Here is a 27,182-nt window from a genome sequence, read left to right as displayed (position 1 = left end):
AAGAAAGTGAGGCTCAGAGAAGTTGTGTAACTTGCAAAAGGTCATACAGCCCATATATAGTAGAGCAGAGTTTGACTGCCCACGAGTGTCAGAGGCTTTCCTCTGCCTGTGTTCTTGTTATAAGTGGCAACACCTACCTCCTTTGTCCCGGACTTCCCATTCTCCCCAACTCTGCCCTGGGGGTGGGCTCCTTTCCACCACCCTCTGGAATCCCAAATCCTCCGTGATGGCCCATCTGTTGCCATGGTAGCAGATTATGATGTCGCAGACCCTGGATGACTATGCCCAGCTCTTGGGCTATGGGGTTCAGGGGCTCACAGAGGTGGGCATTGTCCAAGGGGCAGACGGGCATGGAAGGAGATAAATCCCTGGAAATGGGGGCCACGGCCTCAAGCCCAGCTAGGGAATTGCCCTGGGAGTTAGAGCCAAGGCCAGGAATGGGGTCTGGCATGGCTGGCTCTGATGGGGTTGAAAGACTGCTTGGCTCTCTGCCTTGGTGGGCTCATTAAACTGACCAACCCAACACGGGGGTGCCCACTGGGATCCCTTGTGAGAGCCCTTTTGCCTTTTGTCCTTGTACCGGCACTGCACGGGAAAGCCAGCATCACCACTTGCCCAGAGAGGGAAAGAACTTGCCCGAAGTCACCCAGAGAGGAGGCGACTGTGCCAGGATTCAGTCTCACCTCCTCCAGATCTTTCCATGGGGTTACACTCTCAGACATGGCCCATTAAGGTGATTGAGTCTGGTGCCCAACCTGAAAGTGAGCGTGCTGCCTCGGTTTCCCCAGAGTGGTCCATTAGCAGACACAAGCGACAGGCCTGTGTTTATTCTAGCATGCTGTCTGGGCACATTCCAGGGGAATACTTGATGTGGTCTTTCTGAACAATGTAGCTGATCTGCCCCATTGCCTGGTCCCATGGCCCCGGGGACCTGCGAGGTGTTTCGCTGGTCACACACTGCATTTACTTTTCTGGGGTCCTCTTAGCCTGATAATACGGAAGTGGCTGAGGGCCTCCGTGGAAAGAACCCAAACTTTAGCAGCTGCCACATGGAATTAAAATCCTGCTTCTGCCGCCTACCACCCCCAGATTCCTCTTCCGTAATAAGATGGGCTTCACAGCACTGCCAGGATGGATATGAGGAGTCACTGGAATACCGGGTTTTCGCCAGAGCCAGGGTGGAATATGTCCAAACCCGGTCATGACCATGAACAGACGTTTCCTCCAGAACACTGCCATGGGACATCCATCCCTGAGGCTGCCACTTCTGAGCCTGGATGGCCTCGAGGCTGCCCTTCAAGACCACAATGGTGCTTTTGGCTGCCCCGGCCTCCTTGCCTGGTGCGTGCAGGCACCGGGCTTGACACGCTGCGGGAGGCCAAGCTCCCTCCCAGGCTCCCAGAATGCCAGGGAGGAAGGGCTCTTTCAATAGTGTCTGGCTGGCCAAGACTAGTGACAGAGCCCCCTGATCACCTTCCTCATCAAGCTGGCCTGGCTCTTTGTGGTTCTTTCTGTTCTTCACTCGCCACGAGTCCCTGGGGGGCAGGTTGGGCTGATCTCTTCCATGTGCTCTGTGCATACCCCGGCACAGATGCAGGCTCGTTGAATTTTTCTCTTCTTCTGTGTCTGAGGCTGATAAGTGTATTATTTGGGGAGCCTTGGTGGGGTGGCAGGGGATCTGACTGTGAAGTCAATTCGTTGACCTGCTCCCACCCACGTGTGACCTTGGGCATGTACTTAACACTTCTGGGCTGGAATTTCCTTGTTTGTCAAGTTGGGACATGCATGGCCCTTTGTCGTGGGGTTTTCTGGTAAAATGCCTAGCATGGAGACTGGCACACAGAATGTGCTTGGAGGAAGTTAGAACAGGGTAAAGAAGACATTGGGATATACACTTCCTCTTTTCTGTGGACGCAGGGCTTCTCGTGGAAGGAATGCTCTGGTCCTTGTGTCAGAAGATGCTCCAGATGCTGTGGTTTGTAACTATGCTTACTTCCAGAGGATTATAGGCGGTGATTTACCAAAAGGTGCTATTGGTACCTGTTACCCACACCAGCTGCTCATGCCGAGCTCAGGGAGGGCTGCTGGGGGGCCTGGGTTGGGAGGCAAGAGAAGTGGTTCTGATCTCCGCCTAGCTGTGTTTTCCTGGGCTAACCCCTTTCCCTCTCTGGGCCTCAGAACCACCCCCACCACCACCACCAACTGTGTAGCTAGATGGATTCCTCTCATTTCTTCTAGCCCTGCATAGACAGAGGTGTATTCTTCTAAAGAAAACGTGAAGAGGGCGCCTGGGTGGCTCAGTGGGTTGAGCCGCTGCCTTCGGCTCAGGTCATGATCTCAGGGTCCTGGGATCGAGTCCCACATCGGGCTCTCTGCTCAGCAGGGAACCTGCTTCCCTCTCTCTCTATCTCTCTCTCTGCCTGCCTCTCTGTCTACTTGTGATCTCCCTCTGTCAAATAAATAAATAAAATCTTTAAAAAAAAAAAAAAAAAAAAGAAAACGTGAAGAGAACTCATCTTAGAATGCAGATGTCCTGCAAGGATTCCATTGAAAGGCAAAAATAGATTGGATTCAGGAGACCCAGTGTCTGTCTCCATATCCCAACCAGGCTGTTCAAGCCAGAGGGAGTAGTTACATGGCCCCGGAGGCAGCCAGAGGGCCCATGGGAGGAGTTACATAATCCAAGGCTTCCCTGGGAGAAGCTGAGCCCAGCCCTAGAGGTGTGGGAGCACAGGCTGGCCAGCCACGCCCCCCTTCGGTCCAGTGTCCCCATGGACATCCACCCTGAGTTGAGCCTGTGCTGAATCTGACAGTGTTCCTACCCCAGAGAAGCCTCAGGCCCGTGGTGGGACTGGGAGAAAAGCAAACCATGTCGCCTCTGCCTTATCACCCCCAGTTTTGTTACTAGCTGTGAGATCTCAGTCTGCTACGTATGTCCCCTGTGAGGGCACAGGACACCTGTGCTAAGGTGTTTGCTTCTGGCTAAGGCTCAAACCATCCAAACAGCAGTAGCTGTTGCTGACTGTGTCTTCGGCTTCAGTGCCAGGTCCTCTGTCCATGTTCTTCGTACATTGTAACTTGTTACTCCCCCTCAGAGCCCTTGTTTTCTTCTTCCCATCATATAGATAAGAAAACAGAGGCTTGGTGGTTAAGTAGCACCCGCAAGGTCACACAGACCGAGAGAGGCAGAGCTGGGATTCAGAGGCCCCCGAGGAGCCTCCCTTCCAGGCTGTAAGTGCCTCGAGAGCACTTTCTCTCCAGAGACTGATTGGGTGTCTCACCTAGCAGACGCTCTTTTCATCACTCCAAACAGAATTTACCTCATTAATCTTGTCTCAGAGTAATCGTTGGTTTTTAGGATTCATTAGCAACAGCTCCCTGGTGCTTCAGAAAGGCCTGGTGTTGGGGAGCAGGACAGGCCAGTAAAGGGACTGAGAACTGGCCAAAGGGGCTAAAGTAACTGCCGTAGGTGATCAGGGAAGGCTTCCCGGGGGCGGTGGCCGTGGAACTGGACTTTGGGGGAAAAGGAGTAAGACAGGAGAACAGGCATTCCCTTGGAGCATGGATCCTGGTACCCTTGTTGGGCCTGAGCTCCTGAACTTGGAGGCAGGGTCAGGAGTCACCTGTCTCCAACAGTGCTCAGCAGAAGAAGGAATAAGCACATCTCTCCTGTCCTCTTCCTCTGTGGCCCGGTGGGGGTAGTGGGTGGTCCCACAGTCCTGCTTTCCAACAGTGCGCATCCTGATCACCCCAGTGCCACCTGACCATAGCCTAGAAAAGCCTCCTTGGCCCGCCAGGCCCCCTCATGCTCTTCTCCTTGCCCCACAGCTAAGAAGACTTGTGCGGACAGCGACTTCACCTGCGGCAACGGCCACTGCATCCCAGAGCGGTGGAAGTGTGACGGGGAGGAGGAGTGTCCTGACGGCTCTGATGAGTCCGAGACCACATGCAGTGAGTCTGAAGCTAGGGCCGGGCCGGGATGGGGGGGTTCAGCTTCTTCATCAGATCCTTCTTGGGAGGTTGGGAAGCCCGGGGGGTTGTGATCTGTCAGACACAGCTCTAGACCCACCTTGTGCCACACTGTCAGGAGCTCCCAGGGCACGGCCAGGCATATCCAGTCCTGGTTTCTGCTGACTTCCTCACAGGCCTCTTGCAGCTCAGGCCCTGCTCCTGGAGCGCCAGGAGCTAGAAACAGCCCTTCTGCCCAGAAGCAGCCAGAGCGTATCCTCTGGGTCTCCCTGCAGCCTCCCCAGCTATTTTTCTGGAGGACTCTGATCAGAATTCTAGCAGTACTGCTAACAGTGGGTGCCTGTTAAGTGCTTACTCTGGGCCAGACAGAGTGCTAGGCTCTTCGCACGCACCTACGGCAGCCTCATGAGGCAGGTCCTGTCACTTTCTGAATTTTGTAAAGGAGGACACTGAGGCTCAGAGAGACGGAGTGACTTGCCCAAGAGCACCCAGCCAGGACTTTGAGGCCCCAGCTCTTTCCCCTGCCCTGAGTCAGCTGAGCCCAGGAACCCCGGCATCCATGGCAGGCCGGATGGTAGCAGAGGCAGCCAGGGGTGAGGCCCAGGGCCCGAGCCAGAGCCCCAGGCCCGCCTCCTACACTCTGGGCTTTGTCTCTCCTTGATTTCTTTTCTAGGCCCTAATCCTCAAAGCAAACTTACACCCAGCGGGTCATTCCGTGACATTTGTTAAATTAAAAAGGAGATGAGAAAGGGGCGGAGAAGGCCCCAGCAGGTCCCGAGGCAGAGCCTCAGCTGAGTGAGACTGAGAGGGCTGCTGAGGACCCATAAGTCACAATCACCATCCTCCTCCTCCTCCTCGTTAGGGGTCACACTCAGCCCAGAGGCAGAGGCGGGGACAATGGAGGCCCATAGCCCATCTAGGGCTGTGGCTGGTGATAACTGGGTTTCTTCATCTCCTAGCAACAGAGCCACCAGTCTCCCCGTGAAAGAGAGAAAGGGGGAGAGAAAGGGAGAGCAGGATCGACCCCGGCCCCAGACAGGAGGCCCCCTTGTCTCCTTGCACAGCTGCCTCTGCCTCCCCTGGCCAGGCCACAGGCCCTGTCCTTTTCTTAGCCACAGGCAGCCAACCTGTCCCAGGGGCAGTCCAGAGCTTTGTCCTGAGCTGCAGAAGGCACAAAGCCCAGCCATGCCCACTAGGATTTTCATCCTCAGGGCCAGCTTGGATCTCTGTTTGGCGAGAAGGAAACTGAGGCCAGGATGGGTTTGGCCACTTGCCCAAGGCTGCCCAGCTAAGGAGGGGCAGAGCTGTGGACAGCCAGGAGTGGGTGTTCGGGGAGGGAGCTGTAGCCATAGGGAGCCGATCAGGGAGACCTGCAGTCAGCCCGCTGGGCTGTCCCAGTCCCACTCTAGCCCTCCCCCTGGATACTGGGGGCAGCAGGGGAGCAAGGGTAGCCTCAGCACAGTTATTACTGGGGTATGTCCTACTGCCTGAGAGCTGGGCTCCCCCTTCTCCCTGTATCTCTGTCTCTCTGTGTTGATGTCCCTTTTCATCTTCCTGTCTCCAATTCCAGGGCTCTGCCCACCCTGCTCTCTTGGACGGCCACCCCCTGCCTGTGCCCCTGCCCAGCCTCCCTCTTACCATCCCTCTTCTCCATGCCATGCCCCATATTTCCCTCTGTCTTTCTCCCTCTCGTTTTTCCTAGCAGTTGCTGCCTTCCCATCCTCTGGCTGTGCAAGGCCCTCCAGCCTCACCCCTCCTACCTCCCAGGACTGCTTTGTACCCACTGTAAGGCACTGTTATTTGACAGTTGAGTTACTGGAGAAGTCAGGGGCCTTGCTTACAAGACACACAGGTTGTTTGTGGCTGATCGGCCTTCTGTGATAAAAGGCAGGCTCATCAGGCTCTCTCTGAGGCTTGACGGAATGCCTGTGGGAACAGGAGTCAAGATGGCACCCTGGGAGTCAGAAAACCCAGCCCTCCCCTGGGCTCTCCCAGTGAGTTTGCTGTGAGATCCTGCACACTTTCCCGTCTGTCTCTGGACACCAGTTTCTAACATCTCAGAGTTTCTGGACACTTAGGACCTTCTTTCTTCCAGCTAGGGCATGAGGCCCAGGATCCCACTTTTTGTGCAAAGTTACACTGGTCAGAGGTGGGCAAGGCCTGTGGGGGGCAGGGGACTGCCTAGAGTAAGTGGGTCAGAATGGGACCTCAAGGGTCTGTCAAAATTTGGGGCAGCAGGACCTGGCAACAGGCCAGCTCACTGCTTCCCCACCAAATGGGAAGCTGGTAGCCAACCCACTGCCCATTTAATAGGGTTGCCATAGCAACCCCCATAGTCTACCAGGTTCACCTGTATAGCCGACCAGGTTCCTAGGTCCTCTGCCAGCTTGAAGATTACAGGAAGCAGTAAAGTGTAGTGGGATTGGTGAGTATGTGATCTATTTGGGTCCAGGTCCCATGAGACCTCAGGCAGTTTGCCCAGTCTCCCTGAGCCTCCGTTTGCTCATCTGTAAAACGGAGTGATGGCACCTGCCTTGCGGGGGTTACAGGGATGAAATGGAAAAAATGTGGCAAACTGTCAGGGCACAAGTAACTGGCAGTGTTACTCTCATTGCTGTATTTTGATCCCAGGCCCTCTCTTCCACATACAGCAATTTAAAATTTTAGAATAAGAGAGGGGGTCTGTATGGACAGGGCAAGGGGTCTGGGAGGATGTTCCCACTTTTGTGCTCCCCCACTGTGTTGTCTGCCCCTAGCTAGCTGTGGTTTCTCCAGGCTCAGTTTCCTTCTGGTTCTGGGATTCGTGTCTGTCAGATACAGCCAGGAGTCACAGTGGGAAAGCCTGGGACATTTGCCTAATGAAAGTGGCATTTCAGGTCTAATTATAGCTCCCTTGATTGGGGACGGCTTCTGACCCACCTTCAGGCATCCGATGGGAGGGGTACGGCATGGGGAGGGGAAGTTGGTTCAAGGTGAGTGAGTGGCAACTTTGGGCCCTGTTTATTGGCAATGGGAATTTATTCATCATCTCCAAGCCTTTCCACTGGAAAGGGGACCTTACTGATGAACCAAGTGGAGGCCCAGAGGTTTTCTGAGGCCCAGAGGCAAGTTAGAGGCTTACCAGCTAGGAGTACTTTGCCCGAGCCCGTAGGAAGGAGCTGTGTGTGACTGCACACTCCCTCACTACCCGTATGATGAGGTGGCCCCATGCCATGCTTCCTGGACAGCAGCCGGACACTGGGAGCCCCACTGCCTGGGTCCCTGGTCCTCCTGGAGCTGGCCATCCCCATCTGGAGGTCGTCTGCCCTTCAGCCTCGCATGTCCCGTCCCTGCAGACGAGCCCACTCCCTAAGCAGCCGGCAGACACTTCAATTCTTTTACTCGACAGACATTTCTCTTTTTATTAATTTGTGAACTCATAAATTAGAGAACGCCGGTGGACTGGATTTCTGGGGCAGGATTCTTCGGGAACGGGTAACGTCTCCAGCCACTCCGGCATGCTGTTCCAGGCCCTTGCCGACCGACCCTGGAGGATTCCCGGAGTCTGAGAGACCACAGGGTTCTTCACGCCTGCCTCTCAGAACCTCAGGGACACTTGACAGCAGGCCAGGGCATTCCTTGGGGCATCTGTCTCGGAGAAAGGCTCCATTGCCGGGGCGGGGGGCGGGGGGGCTGTGAACTGTGGTCACGTGCACCCCCGGGGCCAAGGCCAGGCCCCTTCCAGCCCCTTGCATTTGCATTTCATGAGATGAAACAGGGGCAACTGGTTTCTGAGTTTGTTCCAGGCCCCGCGTGTTGAGCTTTCCATGTCTCCTCATTTAAACCTCCTAGAGGAGGTTCTGGAGGTTCTATAGCCCCATCCTCAGAGGGAGCCCTGGTGCAGAGAGATTAAGTGACTGGCCAAGGAACCTGCGTGCTAGTAGATGGGCGCAGGCCCAGGTGTGCCCAACTCCAGAACTCACTAATGCTCTTTCTCCTGCATCACGCTGCCTGAGGGGACTTTGGCTTCAGTTGTCCTGAATGTGGACATTAGGCGGCCGTGTTGCAGACCCTACTTGAGTAGAGGCCCAGTGAGCCTCCTTCCTCTGGTGACCCCTCTCCAGCCCAGAGGTCCTGGGAGCACCAACAGGGCCTGCTTTTCTCATGGGCAGTGGTTACATGTGGTAAGTTAAGCAGTGCATTTAGACATCAGAGATCTAGGCTGGAAGTCCAGCTTGGCCTCTCTCCACAGGACTTTGAGCAAACACCTTACCCTCTCTGGGCTTGGCTGGCCTCATCTGTAAAATGTAGGTAGTCATGGCTCTCCCTACCCTCATAAGGAGACACAGCATATCAGCACTTACCCAGGCCAGCTTTCCAGAGGTAGGCAGTGAGAAGGCCTGACCCCACAGACTGCAGAGTGAGGTTCCTATCCTAGCTTCAGGGAAGAGCTGTATGACAACAGAGACGGTCAGGTTCTAGGAGAGAGAGGAGGTTGGAACACTTGGCATCCAGTAGCCTGGGCGCTCCCTTCCCCTCTTTGGGCCTCTGTCTCCTATCACTTTAGTGGGGACTCCTCGATGTGACCTCTGTGTCCTGGCCTTCCAGGACAGTGCCTTGGCTCTGTGAGGGTAGGAGGGGCTGCTGTCAGGCATTGCGGAATCCTCCAGAGCCTGTAATTAGAGCTGTCTATTTAAGGACACAGCAAATGTCTTATAAATTATAAAGAAAGGAAGCAGACGGATTGTTTAATCATTGTCCTTGCTGAAAGGTTATGCAATTAACTATATAAATATTCATTAAAAGTTCAAGCGGCTGCCTGCTGCACTGGGGTCCGCAGAAGCAGGCCCCGAGAGGTGGGGAGGACGGTCAAGGGCCATTTCAGTCACCTGGGTGTTTGGGTGTAGAGTTTGGGGCTGGTTCAGGCTACTCCTCTATCCACAGGAGCATGCTGGGCTTGATGGAAAGAGCACCACAGTCAGAGGAACCTGGACTCTGCCTCTCACCTGCTGTGCATCTTTGGACCAGTTCCTTGGTCTCTCTGAGCCTGTTTCCTCCTCTGTCAAATGGAGTGCTTACCTGAAGGGCACCCCTGGAGTTGGCACACATAGCCTGAAGGATCTGCTCACCTGGGAGGCGGTGGGCCACATGGGAATTGAAGTCACCTGACACAGCGTGGGTGCTCAGCAAACATGGCTTCCTTCCAACTCTGCTGCAAAGTTCCGTTTCCTGTGGCCTGGCTCAGGGGGAGATGGTCACCTTGTCCTTCTGTCTCATTGCTCTCTCAGGAGCTTACAGGCATGCAGGAAGCCTCTGTTGCTTATATGGGAATGAATTTAAAGGAGACGAAATATTCTGTATCTTTTAGACTTGCAGAATGTTAACCCAGTGATTCTCAGAGGTGGTGCATGGGAATATCCTGGGGCAGAGGGGAGTTACTGAAATGCAGATTCCTGGGCTCTGCCCTCAGAGTCTGGATTCCGTCTGCTATTAGCCGGGCCCAGGAACCTGCACTGCCGGCAGCCCCCACGGCCCACCCTGCAGTCAGGAGTCTGGGCAACACTGGCCGGCTTCAGCTCCCTCCTGTGCTTCCAGGGGTCCTGCGGTGTGCGGGTGATGGAGGGGCTCTGGAAGGGCCCCACCTCCCAGCTGCCAGACCTCCTTTACCACCCTGCACTATGGCCCCAAGGCAGCCTTTGTAAAAGATCTTTGTGTGTCTGCACTCTCTAGGGCCCTACGCACTAGTTATTTGTGAAGGGGAATTTCTAGAAAATGAATCCCATGAATCCTGTATTCTTGGTGAGGTGCCTCATATTTCACATAATGTATTCCTAGGGAGAAGTCTGGGGTCCCAGGTACACCTCTCCCTTCGCATAGTAGTGTCTGAAGGCCCTGCCTCCAATGCCCGCCCCCTCCCCCGACTTAGCCTTTTCTCCATCTCTGGTGCCCTGTCATCCCAGCTGTGAAAGTCAGAAAAGGGGAAACTGGTCCGAGTTGAGGGGGAGACATGAGTGACCCCCCCACCAGCAGGTGCAACAGACTATGCCAAGTGTGAGGCGTCAGGCACAGCTGACTTAGAACCCTCACTCAGTCTTAGCAGCTGTGTGGCTGGACCCCGTGCTTGTACACAGCCGCACTCGGCAGAAACTCACTGAATGGACAAACAAGTCTTCGTCTGTTCATTTGGGGAATTATAGTGGCTAACCCTTAGTGAGCCCTGGGCTGGGCGTTCTAAGTGCCTTACAGACATTCACTCGGGACTCCTAACAATCCCACGTGCTAGGGAATAGTATCATTGCCACTCTGTTGGCACCGAGGTGAGGGCTGTTGACTGAGGTCACATAGCCAGTGAGTGACCTGATGGATGCCCAGGAAGCCAGGTTCCAGAGCCCCTGCCCTCTCGATCTCCAAGATGGAGGCCTCGACATTATCCTCATCCTGCCAGGGGCTGTTGTATGAATTAAGTGAGCCTCTCGCTCCGGGCCTGGCACTTCCGGGCGATGACTGAGTTACACCCTGGCAGGTAGCAGGGAGCCAGCTGCAGAGGTCTACACCGTGCCTTCCATAGCTGGGTCTGTCACGTGGGTCATCCTGGGACTCTCAGGATGAGAGCCATCCCCAGCCCTGATCAGGGTTCTCATTCTTTCTTCCAAATTGAGAATCAGCCCTGGGGCTCCAGGCCCCTGATTGAGTCAGCCTCTGATTGCTGCTGGAGTAATTATAGCTGTGTGGTCCCGCTGGGCCCTGCCGCAGGCACAGCACTGCTCTCGACAGCCGGCACTGTTGCTGGGGGAGGGGGAGGGGGGCGGGGCATACCGAGGCTGCTCTTGGGGCCTTGATAAGGCCTCCAAATCCACAGGTTCAGATCACTGAGGCACTGATGTGGAAGCCGAACCGAGGCCCAGCTGGGGCATGTTCCACCCCGAGGCACGTGGCAGGAAAATGGCAGAGAAGCATACGGGGCATGGCAGTTTCATGTTGCTGGAGCTCAAAGGGGATGTTTGGAGGGTGGGAGGTGGGGCCTGTAAGGCAGGCAGGAGTGGCTGGATCGAGGAGGGACTTGCCTGCCAGGGGCCAGGGGCCCGTACAAGGGTGTTAGACAGGGAGTGGTGGGATCCGATGTAGGATTCCAAGGGCCTTAGGGCTAGATAGTAGCTTCTTCTCAGATGAAGAAACTGGGACCCCGGGCAGGGAGGCCTGACGGATTCCCAGGGCCTCGGGCCAGGCAGCTTGAGGCAGGCAGGAGGACTGGTTGGCGCAATGCCCCGTGTCCCCCCTTGGCTAAGCCATGTGTGTGTGTCTGTCTCCACAGCCAAGCAGGTGTGTCCTGCAGAGAAGCTGAGCTGTGGACCCGCCAGCCACAAGTGTGTGCCCGCCTCGTGGCGCTGTGACGGGGAGAAGGACTGCGAAAGCGGAGCGGATGAGGCCGGCTGTGCCACCTGTGAGTCGGGTTAGGTCCCAGGGCCTGCAAGGTGGCTGGGCAGCCTCGGGGAGCAGCAGCCACTTTGGGGAGGGGCCTTCTCTCGGGGCTTGGTGGGTGGACAGCAAAGAGTAATGATCAGGACGCTAGTAATGGCCAGGCGCTCTAGAAAGACGTTTGCTGCTTTCATTCTCACAACCACCGCACGAGCAGCCATTGTCATCCCCATTTTATGGTGAGGAAACTGAGGCTCAGACAAGCAAGGAAAAGCAGCACCCAAGGCTGAGTGGTGGAACCGAGATTCAAATCCGGCTATGGACAGCCAAGCTCAGGAGTATTATTACCATATCTGACATCTACTCATCCATTCCATCCGTCTCCACCGACCTCTGAGCCAGGGCAGGAGGCGAGGGCTCAGGTGTGGGGGGTACTGGTGGGGCTGAGCGGGGGAGGGGCAGACTCCTGAAGTGTGAAGGACGTCTGATGCTGAAATCTCAGACTCCAGCACGAATGTCACAGGGCGGGAAGACATCCCCAGCAGCCTCAGCAGGAACAGATGGAAGTGGTCACCAGGGCAGTTCCACATCACTGAGCTTCAAACACAGGATTATCTCCTTCCCAGGGAGCAGGCCAGCGGGTCCTGGGCCAGTGGGGCTATGTTTGTTTCAATTGGATGGACACCTACTGTGTGCCAGGCCTGGAGCCAGGCTCTGGAAGGGATGATGAGGTGAATCCTACACCCTTCTTCCTCCGGGAGCCCGTGATTAATAGGGTAGACAGACTGGCTGGCGATAACTAAGCTGCAAGGCTGGGCTGAGATGTGGGTGGTTTGGGGTATGATAGAGGCTTTTGCCAGGAACTCAACCACTGCTGCCTCGCACCCCCCTCCCTCTCCCAGCCTCTATATTTACATCCTACCCATCCTCCCTGGCCCAGGGGAAATGCCATCTCTCTGGAGGCTTCTGAGTCACACAGCACTCTAGATTCCAAGTCTGGAGTTCTGACGTGTCTGAAGCAGGAAGCATCTGGGTATGGGGGAGATCCTGGCTTCAGCCAGCAGTTCCAAAGCCCTAGCGATGGCACTGGCTTGTCTCAGCTGTGATAATTTTGCGGGGCTTCACTGGCCAATGAGAATCCTCTTCCCTCCTTACCCCCCTCCCCATAATCAGATGTTTCCTCATCTCTAAGGGCCATCAGCCGCTATTGCACGGGCAGGAGTATCTCTAACTAGGCCATGTGATGGCAGGCATGGTCCTCGTTAATTATGGGTGATGGGAGGGTGGTTCGAAGGTCTTACTGGACGCCTCTGCTACAGATCCCAACCACCCGGGCAGAGGAGAAAGAATTCTTTTTTCTCTCCCTGACCCAGAGCTGCTTCCATTTGTGAGAGCTGGGAGTGGACTCTCTGGATGCAGGTCTGAGAATAGGGCTCTTGAAGCCGTTGTTAACTTTCAGACCTCAGGGAGAGCTCAGTATAAGGAAGCGACTTAGTAAGCCCTTCCCCCCAGACATGTGCAAGCCGAGTCTGGCAGGAAAGAGGGGAGCTAATCTGGGCATCTGCGTAATCTTGGGGGCAAACACCACAAGGCAGTATGTGCTTTCCCCACCAGTGCCCCAACATCCCAAAAGCCCAGAAGGGGGGAAAAATGCAGCTGTCAGAAACTTGATAGAGCTGTCAGCAACACATGACGAGCTGCCTACATTGTGAAGCTGAAGACCTCATTCTATTTTATGTCCAATAACAATGAAAAATGACGAATTTCTATCAGCAAATAAAAACAGACTCTTGGCGCCCCCACGTGGAAAGATCCGGTGCTGCCGCCACGGGGTCCCTACCCAAGGCTGCAGGCCCCTTCCCAACCACACCCCCCATCCCCCAGCCATAGCCTCTGTGTGAGGAACGAAGCAGGGAGATGAGGTCACTGCTCTGAAAATGGTCTACCCTCCAGGAAAGGAGGAACAAACCAGAAAGCTGAGAGGGGTCAGAGTAGGAGGGAAGAGCCCCAAACCAGGGTTCTGGTTATGTGTGACCCTGGACAAACTGTGCCTCTCTGGGCCTCAGTTTTCCCATCTATAAACTAGCAGTTGGGCTGGTGGTCTCCAAAGCCCTCCCAGCCTCTGAGCTGAGCAGCTCACTAAAGAGAGGAAGCCCAGGGCCCAAGGCAGGCCAGCGACCTGTGTCCTTACCTACTGCCCATCCCTACTTACTCCTCACATCCCGCCTGTCTGGCATCCATCCACTTCACACCCGCCCCCCACAGGGAGCTCTGTGCCAGGCCCGCCAGACCAAGCTGGGTCAGTCTCGGAGCCGGTCCCCGTGCAGTAGTTGTGAGGGAGACAGAACGATGTGAACCCAGATGCTTGAACATGCTGTGAAGGGCACGCAGAACAGAGGTAGAGGGAGGCTTGCATAGTAGTAGGAGAGCATAAGTGTGTTATGAAAGAGGTGGGCTTTGGGCCCCTGAAGGATGAGAACTGGTCACTGAAATACGGAGACAGTGCTGGGCAGGAGGAGAGCACCCAGCAGAGGGGAGAGCTTGGGCGAAGGCCTGGAGGTGAAGAGGTGGGCCAGTGGTCTAGTATGGCAGACACCAGGGCACCAGGCCCTTGGGTGGAGCAGTGGCTCTGTGCCAGTGGCTTGGATGCCAGGCCAGGGGACTGAGCCTGGATGGTGCGGGCACATGGGGATGGGGAGGCAGCTGAGTCGTGACATCAGGAAACAGCTCCAGATCTTGTTCCTTGGGGTGGGTCGGGGTCACGTTCGGTATCATTTCCTGGGAACATCTCAAGGCCCTTGGAGACGGGCAGCACCCCGCGGCAGGAGCACTCCCAGCCCCACCCCAATGCTGGCGGGAGGACGGGAATTCTAGCTCCCAGTGAGGCTGCGAGGCTCAGGGGGGGCAGGCGCGGTGCCCTGAGTCCCCCTGCATGGCCCCGGATCGGAAGCCCCCTGTGCTGTCAGGCGCCCCTCCCCGCGCAGGACGCCCGCGGCGGGTGGGCGAGGGTCAGGGGCCCCCCCCGCAGCAGCAGCAGCAGGGCCGACCGGCTCTCTGTCCCGCGCAGTGTGCGCCCCGCACGAGTTCCAGTGCAGCAACCGCACCTGCTTGGCCGCCGTGTTCGTGTGCGACGGCGACGACGACTGCGGCGACGGCAGCGACGAGCGCGGCTGCGCCGACCCGGCCTGTGGGCCCCGCGAGTTCCGCTGCGCCGGCGGCAGCGGCGCCTGCATCCCCGAGCGCTGGGTCTGCGACCGCCAGTTCGACTGCGAGGACCGCTCGGACGAGGCGGCCGAGCTGTGCGGCCGCGCGGGCCCCGGGGCCACCGCCGCGCCCGCCGCCTGCGCCGCGGCCTCCCAGTTCGCCTGCCGCAGCGGCGAGTGCGTGCACCTGGGTTGGCGCTGCGACGGCGACCGCGACTGCAAGGACAAGTCGGACGAGGCCGACTGCCGTAAGCCTCCGCCCCCCACCCCCGTACCGCGTGGCCCTGCTGCTCTCCCCAGGCCGGCCTGAGGCACCGGCTGCCAGGACGCACCTGTCCTGCCCACCCGGGTTACCTGGGTTACGGTGGGGCGCGCACTTGAGGAAGGTGGAGTCCCTAGGTTGGAGGCCCCCAGGCTCCTAAATTGCCCAGCTCAGGTCTGACCGCAGAGGCCCAGGGTCTTCCCTGGTCCTGCTTTCCCTGTCCTGCCTCCCACCCTCTGCCCTTCCCCCATTTCAGGCATTCACCCACTGGCTCCAGTGCCCCAGACTTTGGTACTCTCGGGAGCTGCCCCTGCGCTTCCCCCTCCCCACCTGCCAGGCCTGCTTGTCCTTCAAGGTCTCAACCCTCCCAGCTGGGCTGGGTTCCCCCCGCCCTACCCGGAGCCACTCTCTCCTACAGCACAGACTACACTGTAATGTCTTCGGTTCATTCCTCAGCCTCCCTCCTGCCCTTTGAGCTCCTAGAGGATGGGGAGCCTCCCAGTAGTCTCTGGGTTCCCCATGTCCCACCTAGTCCCCGGCATGCAGAGGGTGTTCAGGAAGGGTTTGGGGAAGGGATGAAGTCATTAAGAAATGAGCACCAACGCTGAAAAGAAGGCGGCGGTGTGCTGTGGGTGGATGGCCCTGGGGAGAGGCGGTGGATGGGAAAACAGCAGACCTGAGTTTCAGTCCTGGCTCTGCCAGCCAGAGTGCTGTGTGATCCTGGGTGAGGCCTTCCCCCTCTCTGAGCTTCAGTCTCCCCATCTGTATACTGCAAGTGCCTTGGCCAGGTGTCCTCTGAGGACTCCCAAGTTCAGCCCCTGGTTCTGTTCTTGCCGAGCGGATATGGGCTGGGGCTGGGGGCTGTGGGAGGAGGGCTGTTCCAATACCACATTGGCCCTGACCCTCCTGCTCTGCCCTCTCCTGGCAGCCCTGGGGACCTGCCGTGGGGACGAGTTCCAGTGTGGGGACGGGACTTGTGTCCCTACGATCAAGCGCTGCAACCAGGAACAGGACTGTCTGGACGGGAGTGATGAAGCCGGCTGCCTGCAGGGTGCGTGGGGTTGGAGGCAAAGGGGTGACACCCTCCCTGAAGAAGAGCCCTGTGCTCTCCCGACTCCAGAGACAGCAGAATTCAGAGAGGTCTCCCCTTGGTCCCTGAGATGTGTCTACCCCCAGAGCATCACTTGCCACTAAATTACCCAGATTTACTCCCTGCAGGTCCTGCTGGCCCCAGAACAGGATTTTAAAGGACTTTGCAAAAGATCAAAGAGGCCGGGGGGAGGGCATGAGAAGGCATTGCAGGAAGTCCACCCCCACCATTTGTCCATGCCCAAGCCTCCACGTGGCTTTCTTCTAGCGTAAGCGGAGCCTCCGTCCCCAGGGAGCTCCCTTCATTCTCAGATGACTCTCTGGTCATCACTCCCCACCTGTAGGAACCAGGACCCTGACCGCAGCTCATCTGGGAAAATGGATAAAGGATTGGGCAGTGAGGCGGCCTCCCCTATGCAGGGTCTGTAGGACACAGGTCCCCTTCAGATGGTCAGTCCAGTCCCCAGGGTCTCTCTGGTGTTTCTACTTTCCTCTCGGCCCAGAACTGTCAGATCAGGCACAGCGCCCCCAACCCCCCAACCAGCCTTGCCCAGCTAGATGATGCGTGGGCATCCTGACTTTATTCCTGGGGTTCTGCCCTTCTGAGAGCAGAGCTCCCATCAGCCCTGTGTCCCACTGTCTATCCTGGGTCCTTTAGAGACCCATGGGGACTGGGGCTGGAGCTCGGCTCACCTCCCACGGACCTAGACCAGCCTAGCCCTCCCTGCCCAAGGTCTCACAGGCCCTGTCCACTCTCTTGTCCGGCCCGACAGAATCAACATGTGAGGGTCCCCGCAGATTTCAGTGTAAGAGTGGCGAGTGCGTGGACGGCGGGAAAGTGTGTGACGCTCAGAGAGACTGCCGGGACTGGTCGGATGAACCTCTGAAAGAGTGTGGTACAGTACCTGTCTCCTTCTACCTGCTGGACTCAGCCCCATCACGCCCCCTCCTGGCATCCAGGCCAAGGCCCACACCTGCCCCTCTGCACACGTTCTGCTCTGACCCTCTCTCTGGACTTGTGCGCTGTCCTCTGGCAGGACTCTGCCTTGGGGCCTCATTCTGCATCTCTACAAATCAAGCTGCCTTTCCTTTCCAACCCAGATGCCCAGTTATGCTTCCTCTCACAAACTCGGCCTCTCCTCCTCTCTCCTTCCCCATTGAGACCTTTGCTAACCTAGCCAGGGTCCTGGCCTCTGAGGCTCTCTAGTCTCTGCAGGAATCCAGGAAGAGAGGGAGAGGTAGGGGACAGCAGACAGTAGCCAACTGAGGTACATTCCAAAGCCACCTGGCTCGGGCCAGGCCTGAGTGAGGATAAGGCAGACCCAGCAGCAGAAGGTGACAGGAAGGTGACACCATCCTGAGCCCCAAGGAGCTTGGGCTTTCTGAGAGATAAGACTTACAGGCTGGGCATGAGTAAGGGGCGGGATGAGGCAGCTGTCCTAGAGCTAGAGCTGTGAGGGAGGGTTCCAGGCTGAAAAGAACAGGAGAGTCTGGGCTGTAGGTGAGGCGAGCAGCCCACACAATATGCTAGAAACCCACTGTGGGCTCCAGGAAGGTTCATGCCTGAGCTCAGAGCTTTGGACCGAGAATTCCTGGGAGGACGGAGCCTATATCCAACCCTACCTTTCTGGCAGACCCGGCTGCCAGTCTGAAGATTCCGGGGAGTTTCATTCTCTAGAACTCTCCAGGAACAGCGTGTTTCCACCCCTGTTGGAGATTTAAAAATTGGTTTTGGAAGGCAGAGTGGTCGGTTGCAGGTCACTTAGCCTGCACCGAAGCTGGTGGGAACATGCTCATCTTGGGCCCTCCTGCTCCCTTAGACGCCCTGCCAGGAAAAGTCCAAGAGGAAGGAATGTGAGCAAAAAATAATAGGGAAATGGGAACAACGGAGCCCAGCCTCCACCACCACCAATTCCTTCACCCCTCACAAATCTGGAGTTAGCCAGGGGCTGCTAACCTACTAAATCTCTTCTTTCTGGTCTTTTGCACGACACATCTAAGAGAAGTATGTACGCATGTATCTGTGTCTCTGTGTGCTGGAGAGCCCAGTGTCTGTGTCCACGGCTCCTCCTTGGAGTAAGGCAAGGGGACTGCATCTTGTGTCTCTGTGCGTCCCTGCATCCGTGGGAATTTGTCTGTGGGGTCTGTGCGCCCGCCAGTGTGTGGGAGCATGCACGCAGGGACACGCATGTGCTGGGGACAGTGACTCTGCCCCTCCCTTCCATGGCAGCCTCTGGACCACCCCCACCTCCCCTGCAGGCACCCAGCAGAATCGCCTCCAGGCTAGATAGCACTGGGAAGGCCCAGGGAAGCCCCTCCAGGCGCTGCTTTGGCACTGGCCTTCCAATGCACGGTCAACGAGTACCCACTACTCATTCTCTCACCCCGAAGGGACTCTGCTTTCCTCTATCAGAGAAACCTGAGCCACTTCGAGCTCTCCCTCTTCCCTTTTCAGAGCCATCCTACACATGCTAGTCTGTCAAGGGTTTGGTAAATACAGCTGTGGAATTGCTGCTACCTACAGAGGGAGGGGGGGCAGTGAACAGAGGGAGGGGGCGCGAGTGGGTGCGTGAATGAGTCAGTGAGCGAGCGGTGAGCAGACGGATGGACGGGCACTGAGGGAATAATACAGTGTGGGAGAGGTCAGGGGAGGCGTGGAGTGACCAAAGATTCCCGGAGGTGTTGCCCCACAGAGCACCCCTCAAAGCTGCCGTGGCTCAACCCACCCCAGGGGACTGGGCCTTCTCCCAGGGTTGGACTTGGCTGAGTACCCCCAACCCCCCAGACCCTCCAGTCATGGGGTTGCTGTGATCTTGTTCTTTCAGTGCTACCAACATCCCGGGGAAACAGGAGGCGGCCCAGGGGTAAAGGGGAGTCATCCGTACGCATGGCTTGGGCTGGAGGTGGGCACCCGCCGCTGTGCATGGCCTGGGGCGGGCCACTCAGACCAGCTGCGTGCATGACCACAACTGGCTTGGCTCAGCTGTGCTTGGCTTGGCGTGCATGAACCTGGGGGGTAGAAGGGTGGCAGGGTACCTTCTCTTGGCCTGCAGAATTAACCTGTGATCCCAAAGCTCAGAAGATGCTGTGAGGACATGGTGAGCTTTGGTGCCGGCCTCCCTAACCTCCCCTAGGACTCTGCCAGAGGGGACGAGGAAGCGGAGGGTGGGGAGACCCGATGAGCTTCCGGCTTCCTTCAGCCCCTGCAGCAATGGGACCAGACCTGTGATTGAGTATAGGAAGAGGGATAGGGGCTGAGAGGGGAGAAGGTGGAAATAATCCATCATATTTCATGGTAGGAGAGAACTGCCAGAGCGGCAGCTCTGTGTAGAAAGAACCTGGGGTCTTAGATAACCACAAGCTCGGTGGGGTCAGTCTCTGTTGTTCAGACTCTCTCTGGGCGGCAGTGAACCAGCCCTGGGCCCTGTCCAGGACGGGACACGGACAGATGGGATGTGTCCGGAGGAAGGCACTTGGATAGCAGGGCATCAGAAATCAGCGCTTCAAGGAGACTCGGAGGGAACCATCAGACTCTGGCCAGCCCCGACCAGTAGAGCTGGAGTGGGAGCAAAAGCTTCAGGAAGGCCAGTCCAGTGAGGAAGGCTGCCCTGGGAGGGAAGGGGCTCCTTGAGGCTGGAGATGTTTAAGCAAGCATTTCAGAAGGGGTTCTCGAGGTATCCTGAGGGTGAGGGGTGGTCCCTGCACAATGAGGTCACGAGGAAGGAGGAGTTGTGAGACCTGTGTTTGTGAAAGGAGAGACCTCAGGCGGCCTAACTGCCTCTGGCCTCTGGGTACACAGAGCCCTGGCCTGGGAGGCAAAGGACCTGAGTTCCACTCTGTCCCTGTCTTTGGGTCCAGCCTGGAGCAAGGACCTGCCCCTCTCTGAGCCTCCTCTGCGCAGTCACCTGGTTAACAAGGCTGCGGCTCAGTGTGGCTGGAGAGCATCCTGGCCCCGCAGGGGTCCTGCCGCCCGGAGTCTCTGCTTCAGCTCTAGGCCCTACCCCTGTCCTGCCCCCACCCCCCCAGCCAGGACTCCTGAACCCCCAGGAGACTGTGTCCCTCCCCAGGGCTGAACGAGTGTCTGCACAACAATGGTGGCTGCTCCCACATCTGCACGGACCTCAAGATCGGCTTTGAGTGCACGTGCCCAGCAGGCTACCAACTCCTGGACCAGAAGACCTGTGGCGGTGAGACCCTCCCCAGCCCGCCCCTCCCCCAGACAGAGGCAGAGCACCCTGCAGGTTCTGACCTGTGCTCATCCCGGCAGACATCGACGAGTGTGAGGACCCTGATGCCTGCAGCCAGATCTGTGTCAATTACAAGGGCTACTTCAAGTGCGAGTGCCACCCCGGCTACGAGATGGACACGCTGACCAAGAACTGCAAGGCTGTCGGTATGGGCACCCCAAGGTGGGGGGCACGGGGACAGCTCCATGGGGTCGCATAGAGCCGGCTGCCGCCACCTCTGTGAGGAGCAGATGGATACGCAGGTACATAAACACACACACACACACACACACACACACGGAGCAGGGGGCACATGCGTTGCTTGGATTATAAGTGTACCTTGCACGCAAACGCCTGCCCAGAGCCACCCAGTATATCACAGACACGGCACACACAGTCGCGCCATGTATGGACACATGCTGGACCGTGCAGACCGCATACAGCACAGGCATTCCCCGGAGAGGGCATGACATGCACGGACCCACACATCGTTCTAGGCACTGGGGAATTGGCAGTAAGCAAAGCAGACACAGATCCCTGCGTGCTCTTTGGGACTTACATCCTGGTGCATGGGACAGACAAGAAATCTGATTAAAAAAAAAAAAAGAAATCTGATAAATAAGTGAAATAGCATGGCAGATGGTGGTCATGGTTAAGGAGGAATACAACCCGGGGAAGGGGAGAGGGAAGTCCAGAAGGGCAGAGAGAAGTACAGTTTCAGACAGAGTGGTCAGGGAATGACCTCTGTGAGAAGGTAACATTTGAGTCAAGACCTGGAGGTGTTGAAGGAAGGAGACATGGAGCTATCAGCAGGAACCACATTTCAGGCCAAAGGAACAGAAAGTGCAAAGGCCCTAAAGCAGGAGCGTGCAGGGTGTGTTCCGATGACAACATGGAAGCCGGCATAGCTGGAGCAAGGAGCACAGGAGATGAAGTCATCGAGGAGACTCTGGGCAGATCACAGAGTCTTCTAGACCATCATAAGGGCTATCACCCCACGTCAGGGGGAAGCCTTGGAGGGCTTTGAGTAGAGGAGCGATGTGCTGTGCCTTCCATTTCCAAAGGCTTCCTCTGGCTGATGTGCCGGGAGGAGACTGTAGGGGACAAGGGAAGAAGCAGGGAAACCATTTAAGAGGTTTTTGGCGTCACGCAGAAGAGGTGATGGTGGCTGGGACCAGCGTGCTGCAGTGTGAATGATACGAAGCAGGCAGACTGGACATGCTTTGCAGGTTAAGACTTATTTTGAAGCAACAGGATTCACATACCCATTGAATGCAGGATGTGAGAGTTAAAAAAGAGTCGAAGATGACGGCAAGGTTTTTGGTCAAACACCTGGGGAAACAGGATTGCTATCTATGGAGCTGGGAAAGATGGTACAAGAAGCAGGGTCGGGGGAACAGTAGCTTGATTTGGGCATGTTGAGTTTTCAAGAAAGCTGTGTTGACATCCGAGCGGGGGTCGTGAGGAGGCCCTTGGACGCACAAGCGGAGCTCAGACGCACACACACGATGTGTGGTGTGCGGCCACAGGGACACAAAGCCTGCAAATCTAGAGCCGACCGCCTCTACTGTGCCTGATGCCACACGTACGTTAGCGCGTCATGCACCACATGCTGCCTGTTCTCGCTGCCCCCACCCCCCCCAAGGGACGCGTGTCCTCCATGCACGGACTGTGAACGTGCAGCAGAGACAACACGTGACTGCCGTGTCATCACAAGGCCCCGCAGAGGAACATCTGAAGCGCAGTCACACCAAATCCCAGCCACCCGCACACTGGGTTCCTAGCGCCTCGAGATACCCTGTAACCCAGCTCCTGCCTTTGGAGGATCATGTTGCTGCTCTCGTTTTGGGACGAAGAAAAGGGCACAGTCAGGGGAAGGGCTTTGACCTCGGCTCTCCTTCTTTCTCCTTCCTGCACCCAGAGTTCTTCTCCAGACCCTCTTTGGGTACCACATCCTCTCTTCCCCTGCCCCTGACCCATCACCACACGCAGGTCACTGGCCCAGGCCACACAGGACTCTGTGCTGGTCCTCCCTGGTCCCCAGGAAACTCGTTAACCTGACACAGATGCACAGTGACAGGACCAGGTGGCCTGCAGAAGTGTCCGCTGGAAAACGGGGAGAAGGCGCAGGTAGCTCCAGGTACAGGATCTGGACGTGCGAGTAGAACCAGGCCACAGGAGGGAAACCGGAATTCAGTGCTGGCCCCTCACAGGCCTCTGGGGTAGTGACCTTCATGCTGAGTAGTCAGGAATGTCTCAGTCACTAGTGAACTTCCTAAAATAGCCTCCTAAGTTTAAAAATGGCTTTTCGTGTGCATGGGTTGCCGTGTGTTGTCCCCATTGCACGTGTATGACCCGTGCTGTATGTTACACATACCCCACCCCTGCTGCTGTTTCAGAGTCAAGTGCAAATGACACCCAGCTCACAGGAACCCTCCTGATCCCTGCCAGCCCCTGAAACGTCATCTCTGGTCATGTCCCTGAAACGTCATCTCTGATCATGTCCCCAAACACGTTCTGCGTAAACTAAAGACTGAGTATTCAGGGAGAGGAGTCTGACGCTGCATCTGCTCTTTTAAACCTCACCCTAGTTCTGATGTTCATCCTCACACTCCAACTTCAGTCCCCTTCCTAAAACACTTAATGCTCACATTGCCCAGTCGTGAGCTATTGCAATGGGCCCTAAGCAGGGGAGCTGGGGAGCCATGCGTTCTAGGCAGAGGGGACCACTTGAGCAAAGGCCCGAGGCAGCCAGGCTCTGCCTGGTCATCATAGGTGGTCTGGTGGCTGGAGTCAAGGTGTGTTGGCGATGAGTGATGAGGCTAGATGGGGCTTAGGGTCACATCCCAGAAGGCCTTTGGTGTAAGCCTAAGGAGGAAATGGGGAGTCGTAAAAAATTTGGGGCGAGTTTGTGTCTAATACAAAGAATACAGATCTTCCGTTACACAGGGCACTTTGCTCCTTAAGCCTCCCCATACACCGCCCCCCCCACCCCACCTCTTGCACTGACCATTTCTCTCATCTTCCTGCACCGCAGCTGGCAGAAGCCCATCGCTGATCTTCACGAACCGGCATGAAGTGCGGAGGATAGACCTGGTGAAGCGGGACTACTCCCGCCTTATCCCCATGCTCAAGAATGTCGTGGCGCTGGATGTCGAAGTGGCCACCAATCGTATCTTCTGGTGTGACCTCTCCTACCGCAAGATCTACAGGTGAGTGGAGGCAGGTGTTCCACAGCCAGGCAGGGGCAGGGGCGGGGGGCCTGACAGGCGGAGAGGAAGGGGGACCTCTGTACCCCTCCGCCTCCAGAATCCCCTGGGGACTGACAGGGACTTGGGCAGAAACGCAGGGTCACAGCAGATATGGAACTCCCAGACCATATCCTTCCCTGGGGCTGGCCAGGCGGAGAGCTCTGTGGGGAGAGACCCTCTGAGCCCACGCCCCTGGGTTTTATCTGACCTCTGGTGGCCTGGGGGGCAGCGCCAGACCTGAGAACCCGTCCACCAGGCCAGGAGGTGACGCTTCAGCCTCAGTGAGGACTGTAAGGCAGCTTACATGTCTGTGGGTCAGATCTTGCAGATAACTCAGTCCAACATGACTGAGACCTGGTCCTGCCTGGAGGACAGCACTCATAACATGGTGATGTCTGTTATGCTGCTCCCAAGAGGAAAGTACAGAGGGGGCCCCTTACCCAATCTGGGGTGTCAGGGAACTCTTCCTGGATGGCACTACCCCCAGGCCAGCCCTTTCCTTTGTCCGATGCCGTAGTCAGTGAACTGCCGCTCTCCAGAAGGCCCCTCACACACACCAGGAGGTCCTCTGGTAGGTCTTTCTCAAATCCCACAAGCCTGCCTCCCTGCGTGTCCGGGCCCCTTTTTGGACGTCATATCCTTTCTTTGTCCTGAGATCTGTGTGGCAGGACTGCCAATGACCAGTCCCAGGGTAGACTGTTAAAAGAACAATGGGGTGGATGGATGGATGGATAGATGGATGGATGGATGGATGGATGAAGATATACCAAGTGCTGTTCACAGACAGCTAGATATGTACCACACCTCAATGCACAGACACATACTCAGTTTAGACTCACACACAGAAGCAGCTAGGGCCATGTCTGCCCCACAGGTATGCCTGGAAGAGGCAGGATTTGATGACAGACTGGGTATGGGGCCGAAGGAGGTGCATTTTCGGAGGTTCGGATTTCTGGCTCAGAAGCCTGCCATTTTCTGATATGGGAGCAGTGGGTGGGATGGGGTGTTGGCCATTCTGGCTGGCTGAGGGGAAAGGAATGGGGGGGCAGTTTATGTGTTGAGTTCAAGGTCCATGGGACATCTAAGGGGTGCCAGTCAGCTTTACAGTCTGGAGCTTCAGAGAGTAGTCAGGATGGGAGAATCAGAGTTATGGGTGGCAGTGGGCACTGTGGATCTAATCAGCCAGAAGGAGGACATGGAGGAGGAGAGAGCACTGGGGAAAAAATAGCATTTGGGAGACAAAGTCCTGGTAGCATTGCCTCCTGCGTGTCCGCTATGTTCTCAGCCCCTTCTCTCCATTCTCACTGACACAGCCTTTCTGCAGATTCTCTTCGCCTCTCACCCAGCTGCGGTAATGGCCCCTAGCTGGTCTCCCCGCCTTCCTCCCCTCCCCTTCCATGCATCAGCGCCACAGTGACCCAACATGCCTATCTGACCATGACCTCTCACCTGCTCAGTTACTGCCTCCTGAATAAAATCCTGACTGCTTGGCCTGGACTGCAGGGCCCTGCCTACACTCACTTCCAGTCTGTGTCCCGCATGCTCAGCTATACCCCCATCGAATGCCTCGCTGTTCCAGAACACACACCTCTGGGCGTCCGCACATGCCATTCCTTGTGCTTTCTGTTCCTTGTGTTCCTGGTGAGCTAGTCTTTCAGGACTCAACTACAGAGCCTTCTCCAGCTCTCCCAGATAATGGAGTCTTCGCTTCTTGGCTGCTAGAGTCCCTGATGCTTTCCATAACCACGTTGTACTGTGATTACCTGGCTAGAAATTCCTGTCCCCCACTAAACTGAGCTCCTCTAGGCCAGGGGCTATGGCTGACTCAAGCCCGTATACTTGCCCCTGGTGGCCTAGGAAATGGGAAGAATAGAAACTAGCCAAGTTCCTCTAAAATCCAATGCCATGGCCTAGAGGGGAGAGAGAGAGGGGAGGGGTGCCCAGGCAGCACCAGATGGACCCCTGGGTGGAACCCCTGCCCCATGGCCAGCTCTGGTTGCTCCTAGCGCCTACCTGGACAAGGCCAGTGACCCGGCAGAGCAGGAGGTCCTCATTGACGAGCAGCTGCACTCTCCAGAGGGCCTGGCAGTGGACTGGGTCCACAAGCACATCTACTGGACTGACTCAGGCAACAAGACCATCTCCGTGGCCACAATTGATGGTGCCCGTCGCTGCACTCTCTTCAGCCAGGACCTCAGTGAACCCCGGGCCATTGCGGTCGACCCCCTGAGAGGGTGAGTATCCCCACCCAAACTTCCCATTTTCCCTGAGGAGGCACTCGGTCCTCCTGTGTCTGTCATAAGAGCTATTTTGAGGACTTGGGAAGGCCGTGGGCCAGTCAAACAGCCCAAGGGAAGAAAGTCTGTGTGGGCCGCTCAGACTATTAACCCCTGACCAAGGGTTCTGTGGGCAGTGGTCATCAGGGTTCTGACTCTGCCACTCACTCATATCCTAGAATCAGTGCATCGCAGAGCACAGTTGGGCTCTAGAGATGGCCCTCATGGAAGCTTCTGGGGCAGGAAGTCTTTCCTCAGGCTGCTGCACGCTGCTGGTGGCGGCTCCCACACTCCCAAAGACAGGGAGCTCATTATTTCCCACAGGGGCCGTTTCATTTCAAGGCAGCTCTGCCCATTAGAGAGTATTTAGAATTTTTTTTTTTCTCATATTCCCAAATCTGCCCAACTTTGACTTTCTCTGTGGGCCTCTGGAGTTACACCAAACACATCTACTCCCTGCCCTGTAGGACAGCCAGCAAGATTACGAGGACTGAGACCACTGACTAGGTCTGGTGAACCCCTGGGCACAGCCTCTGGGCCCCTCACCACCCAGGCTGCCCTGCTGTGGCCACACTTCCATTTTGGGGGTAGTGATTCTGAACAGAGCAAGACTCTTCCCTCCCTTCCCCAGTAGGGATGTCCCAGGAAGGCATGGTTTTTCAGCAGCTGTAGCCATATTAAGTTTCCCAGGACCGCTAGCTTCTTCCTGTTACTGTTTCTTTAATTTTAAACAAGGAAAGAAAACCCTCTTCTTTCAGTGAAGGTGGCTGGGGGCCACAGTGGCCCCTGACAGAACGTGTGAGGCCTTGGGCAGGGACTGACCACTGCATGCATAGGAACAACCAGGCACCCGACCAACGATGAGTCATCTCACTTAACCCCCACTTCAGCCCTGTTCCCTGTGTGTAGTGACACCCAGCCCAGCTCCAGTCCAGTGTGGATCGGTCCGAGTCCCGGCAGGAAACCCGCCGCACACCCGAATCAAGATGACTTGGGGAGGGCTTAATGGGGGGGTCTCTTTACAGAGGAGTGGGTGAGGTCTGATGCACTGTTCCTAACACTGTGCCCTTAGCAGCACTAGGCCCGAGGGGCAAGAGCAGGGTCGGGTACTCGGGCTGGGAAGGAAAGAGGGCCACCTTCAGAGCAGTAGCCAGCCGGGGGCAACTTTGTAGAGAAGAGTCTGGAACAAATACCCTGAGCTCAGTCTCCGTCCTCCTGCTCAGACATGTCTCTGAATGCAGCGGGAAGCCAGAAGACTAGAGAGCCAAGCCCACTGATGTGGTTCGCACACAGGTCAGTTTTTTGGTGTACAGAGCAGAATGGGGATGGGTAGAGAGTGACTCTGAAGCCACTAACAGAATCACTCAGCCCCCCAGCTGAAGGGGGCCCCCAGGCCAAGGCAGCCTTGGCCTGACACCAGATTCCAGCAGAGGCGGTTTTGGGGAGAAGGAAACCTCCAGGCTTTAGAGTTTGACTTGCATTTTATATAAAGTGCAATGTGGGCTCCGCTG

At 56.6% G+C, this 27,182-nt stretch overlaps 1 protein-coding gene across 4 annotated transcripts in view; it reads left to right on the top strand.

The window, feature by feature from the left end:
• The window catches only part of LOC111143036 (LDL receptor related protein 8), a 74,415-nt gene that overhangs the window by 32,444 nt on the left and 14,789 nt on the right, over positions 1-27,182 (top strand). For 2 of the 4 annotated variants that reach the window (XM_022496462.1, XM_022496461.1), the window contains exons 3-10: positions 3,829-3,951; positions 11,261-11,389; positions 14,432-14,815; positions 15,758-15,880; positions 19,986-20,105; positions 20,186-20,311; positions 23,182-23,356; positions 25,402-25,629. In XM_022496462.1, coding sequence (XP_022352170.1) covers positions 3,829-3,951; positions 11,261-11,389; positions 14,432-14,815; positions 15,758-15,880; positions 19,986-20,105; positions 20,186-20,311; positions 23,182-23,356; positions 25,402-25,629 — 1,408 coding nt within the window. The remainder of the gene's footprint in view (positions 1-3,828; positions 3,952-11,260; positions 11,390-14,431; positions 14,816-15,757; positions 15,881-19,985; positions 20,106-20,185; positions 20,312-23,181; positions 23,357-25,401; positions 25,630-27,182) is intronic. The other 2 variants (XM_022496464.1, XM_022496463.1) reach the window with 2 other exon arrangements.

This window comes from Enhydra lutris, unplaced genomic scaffold, assembly GCF_002288905.1.
Source record: "Enhydra lutris kenyoni isolate GAN:26980312 unplaced genomic scaffold, ASM228890v2 scaffoldscaffold9, whole genome shotgun sequence".
NCBI lineage: Eukaryota > Metazoa > Chordata > Mammalia > Carnivora > Mustelidae > Enhydra > Enhydra lutris.
Note: the sequence above shows the minus strand (reverse complement) of the source record. Positions and strands in the feature narration are given on the sequence as shown.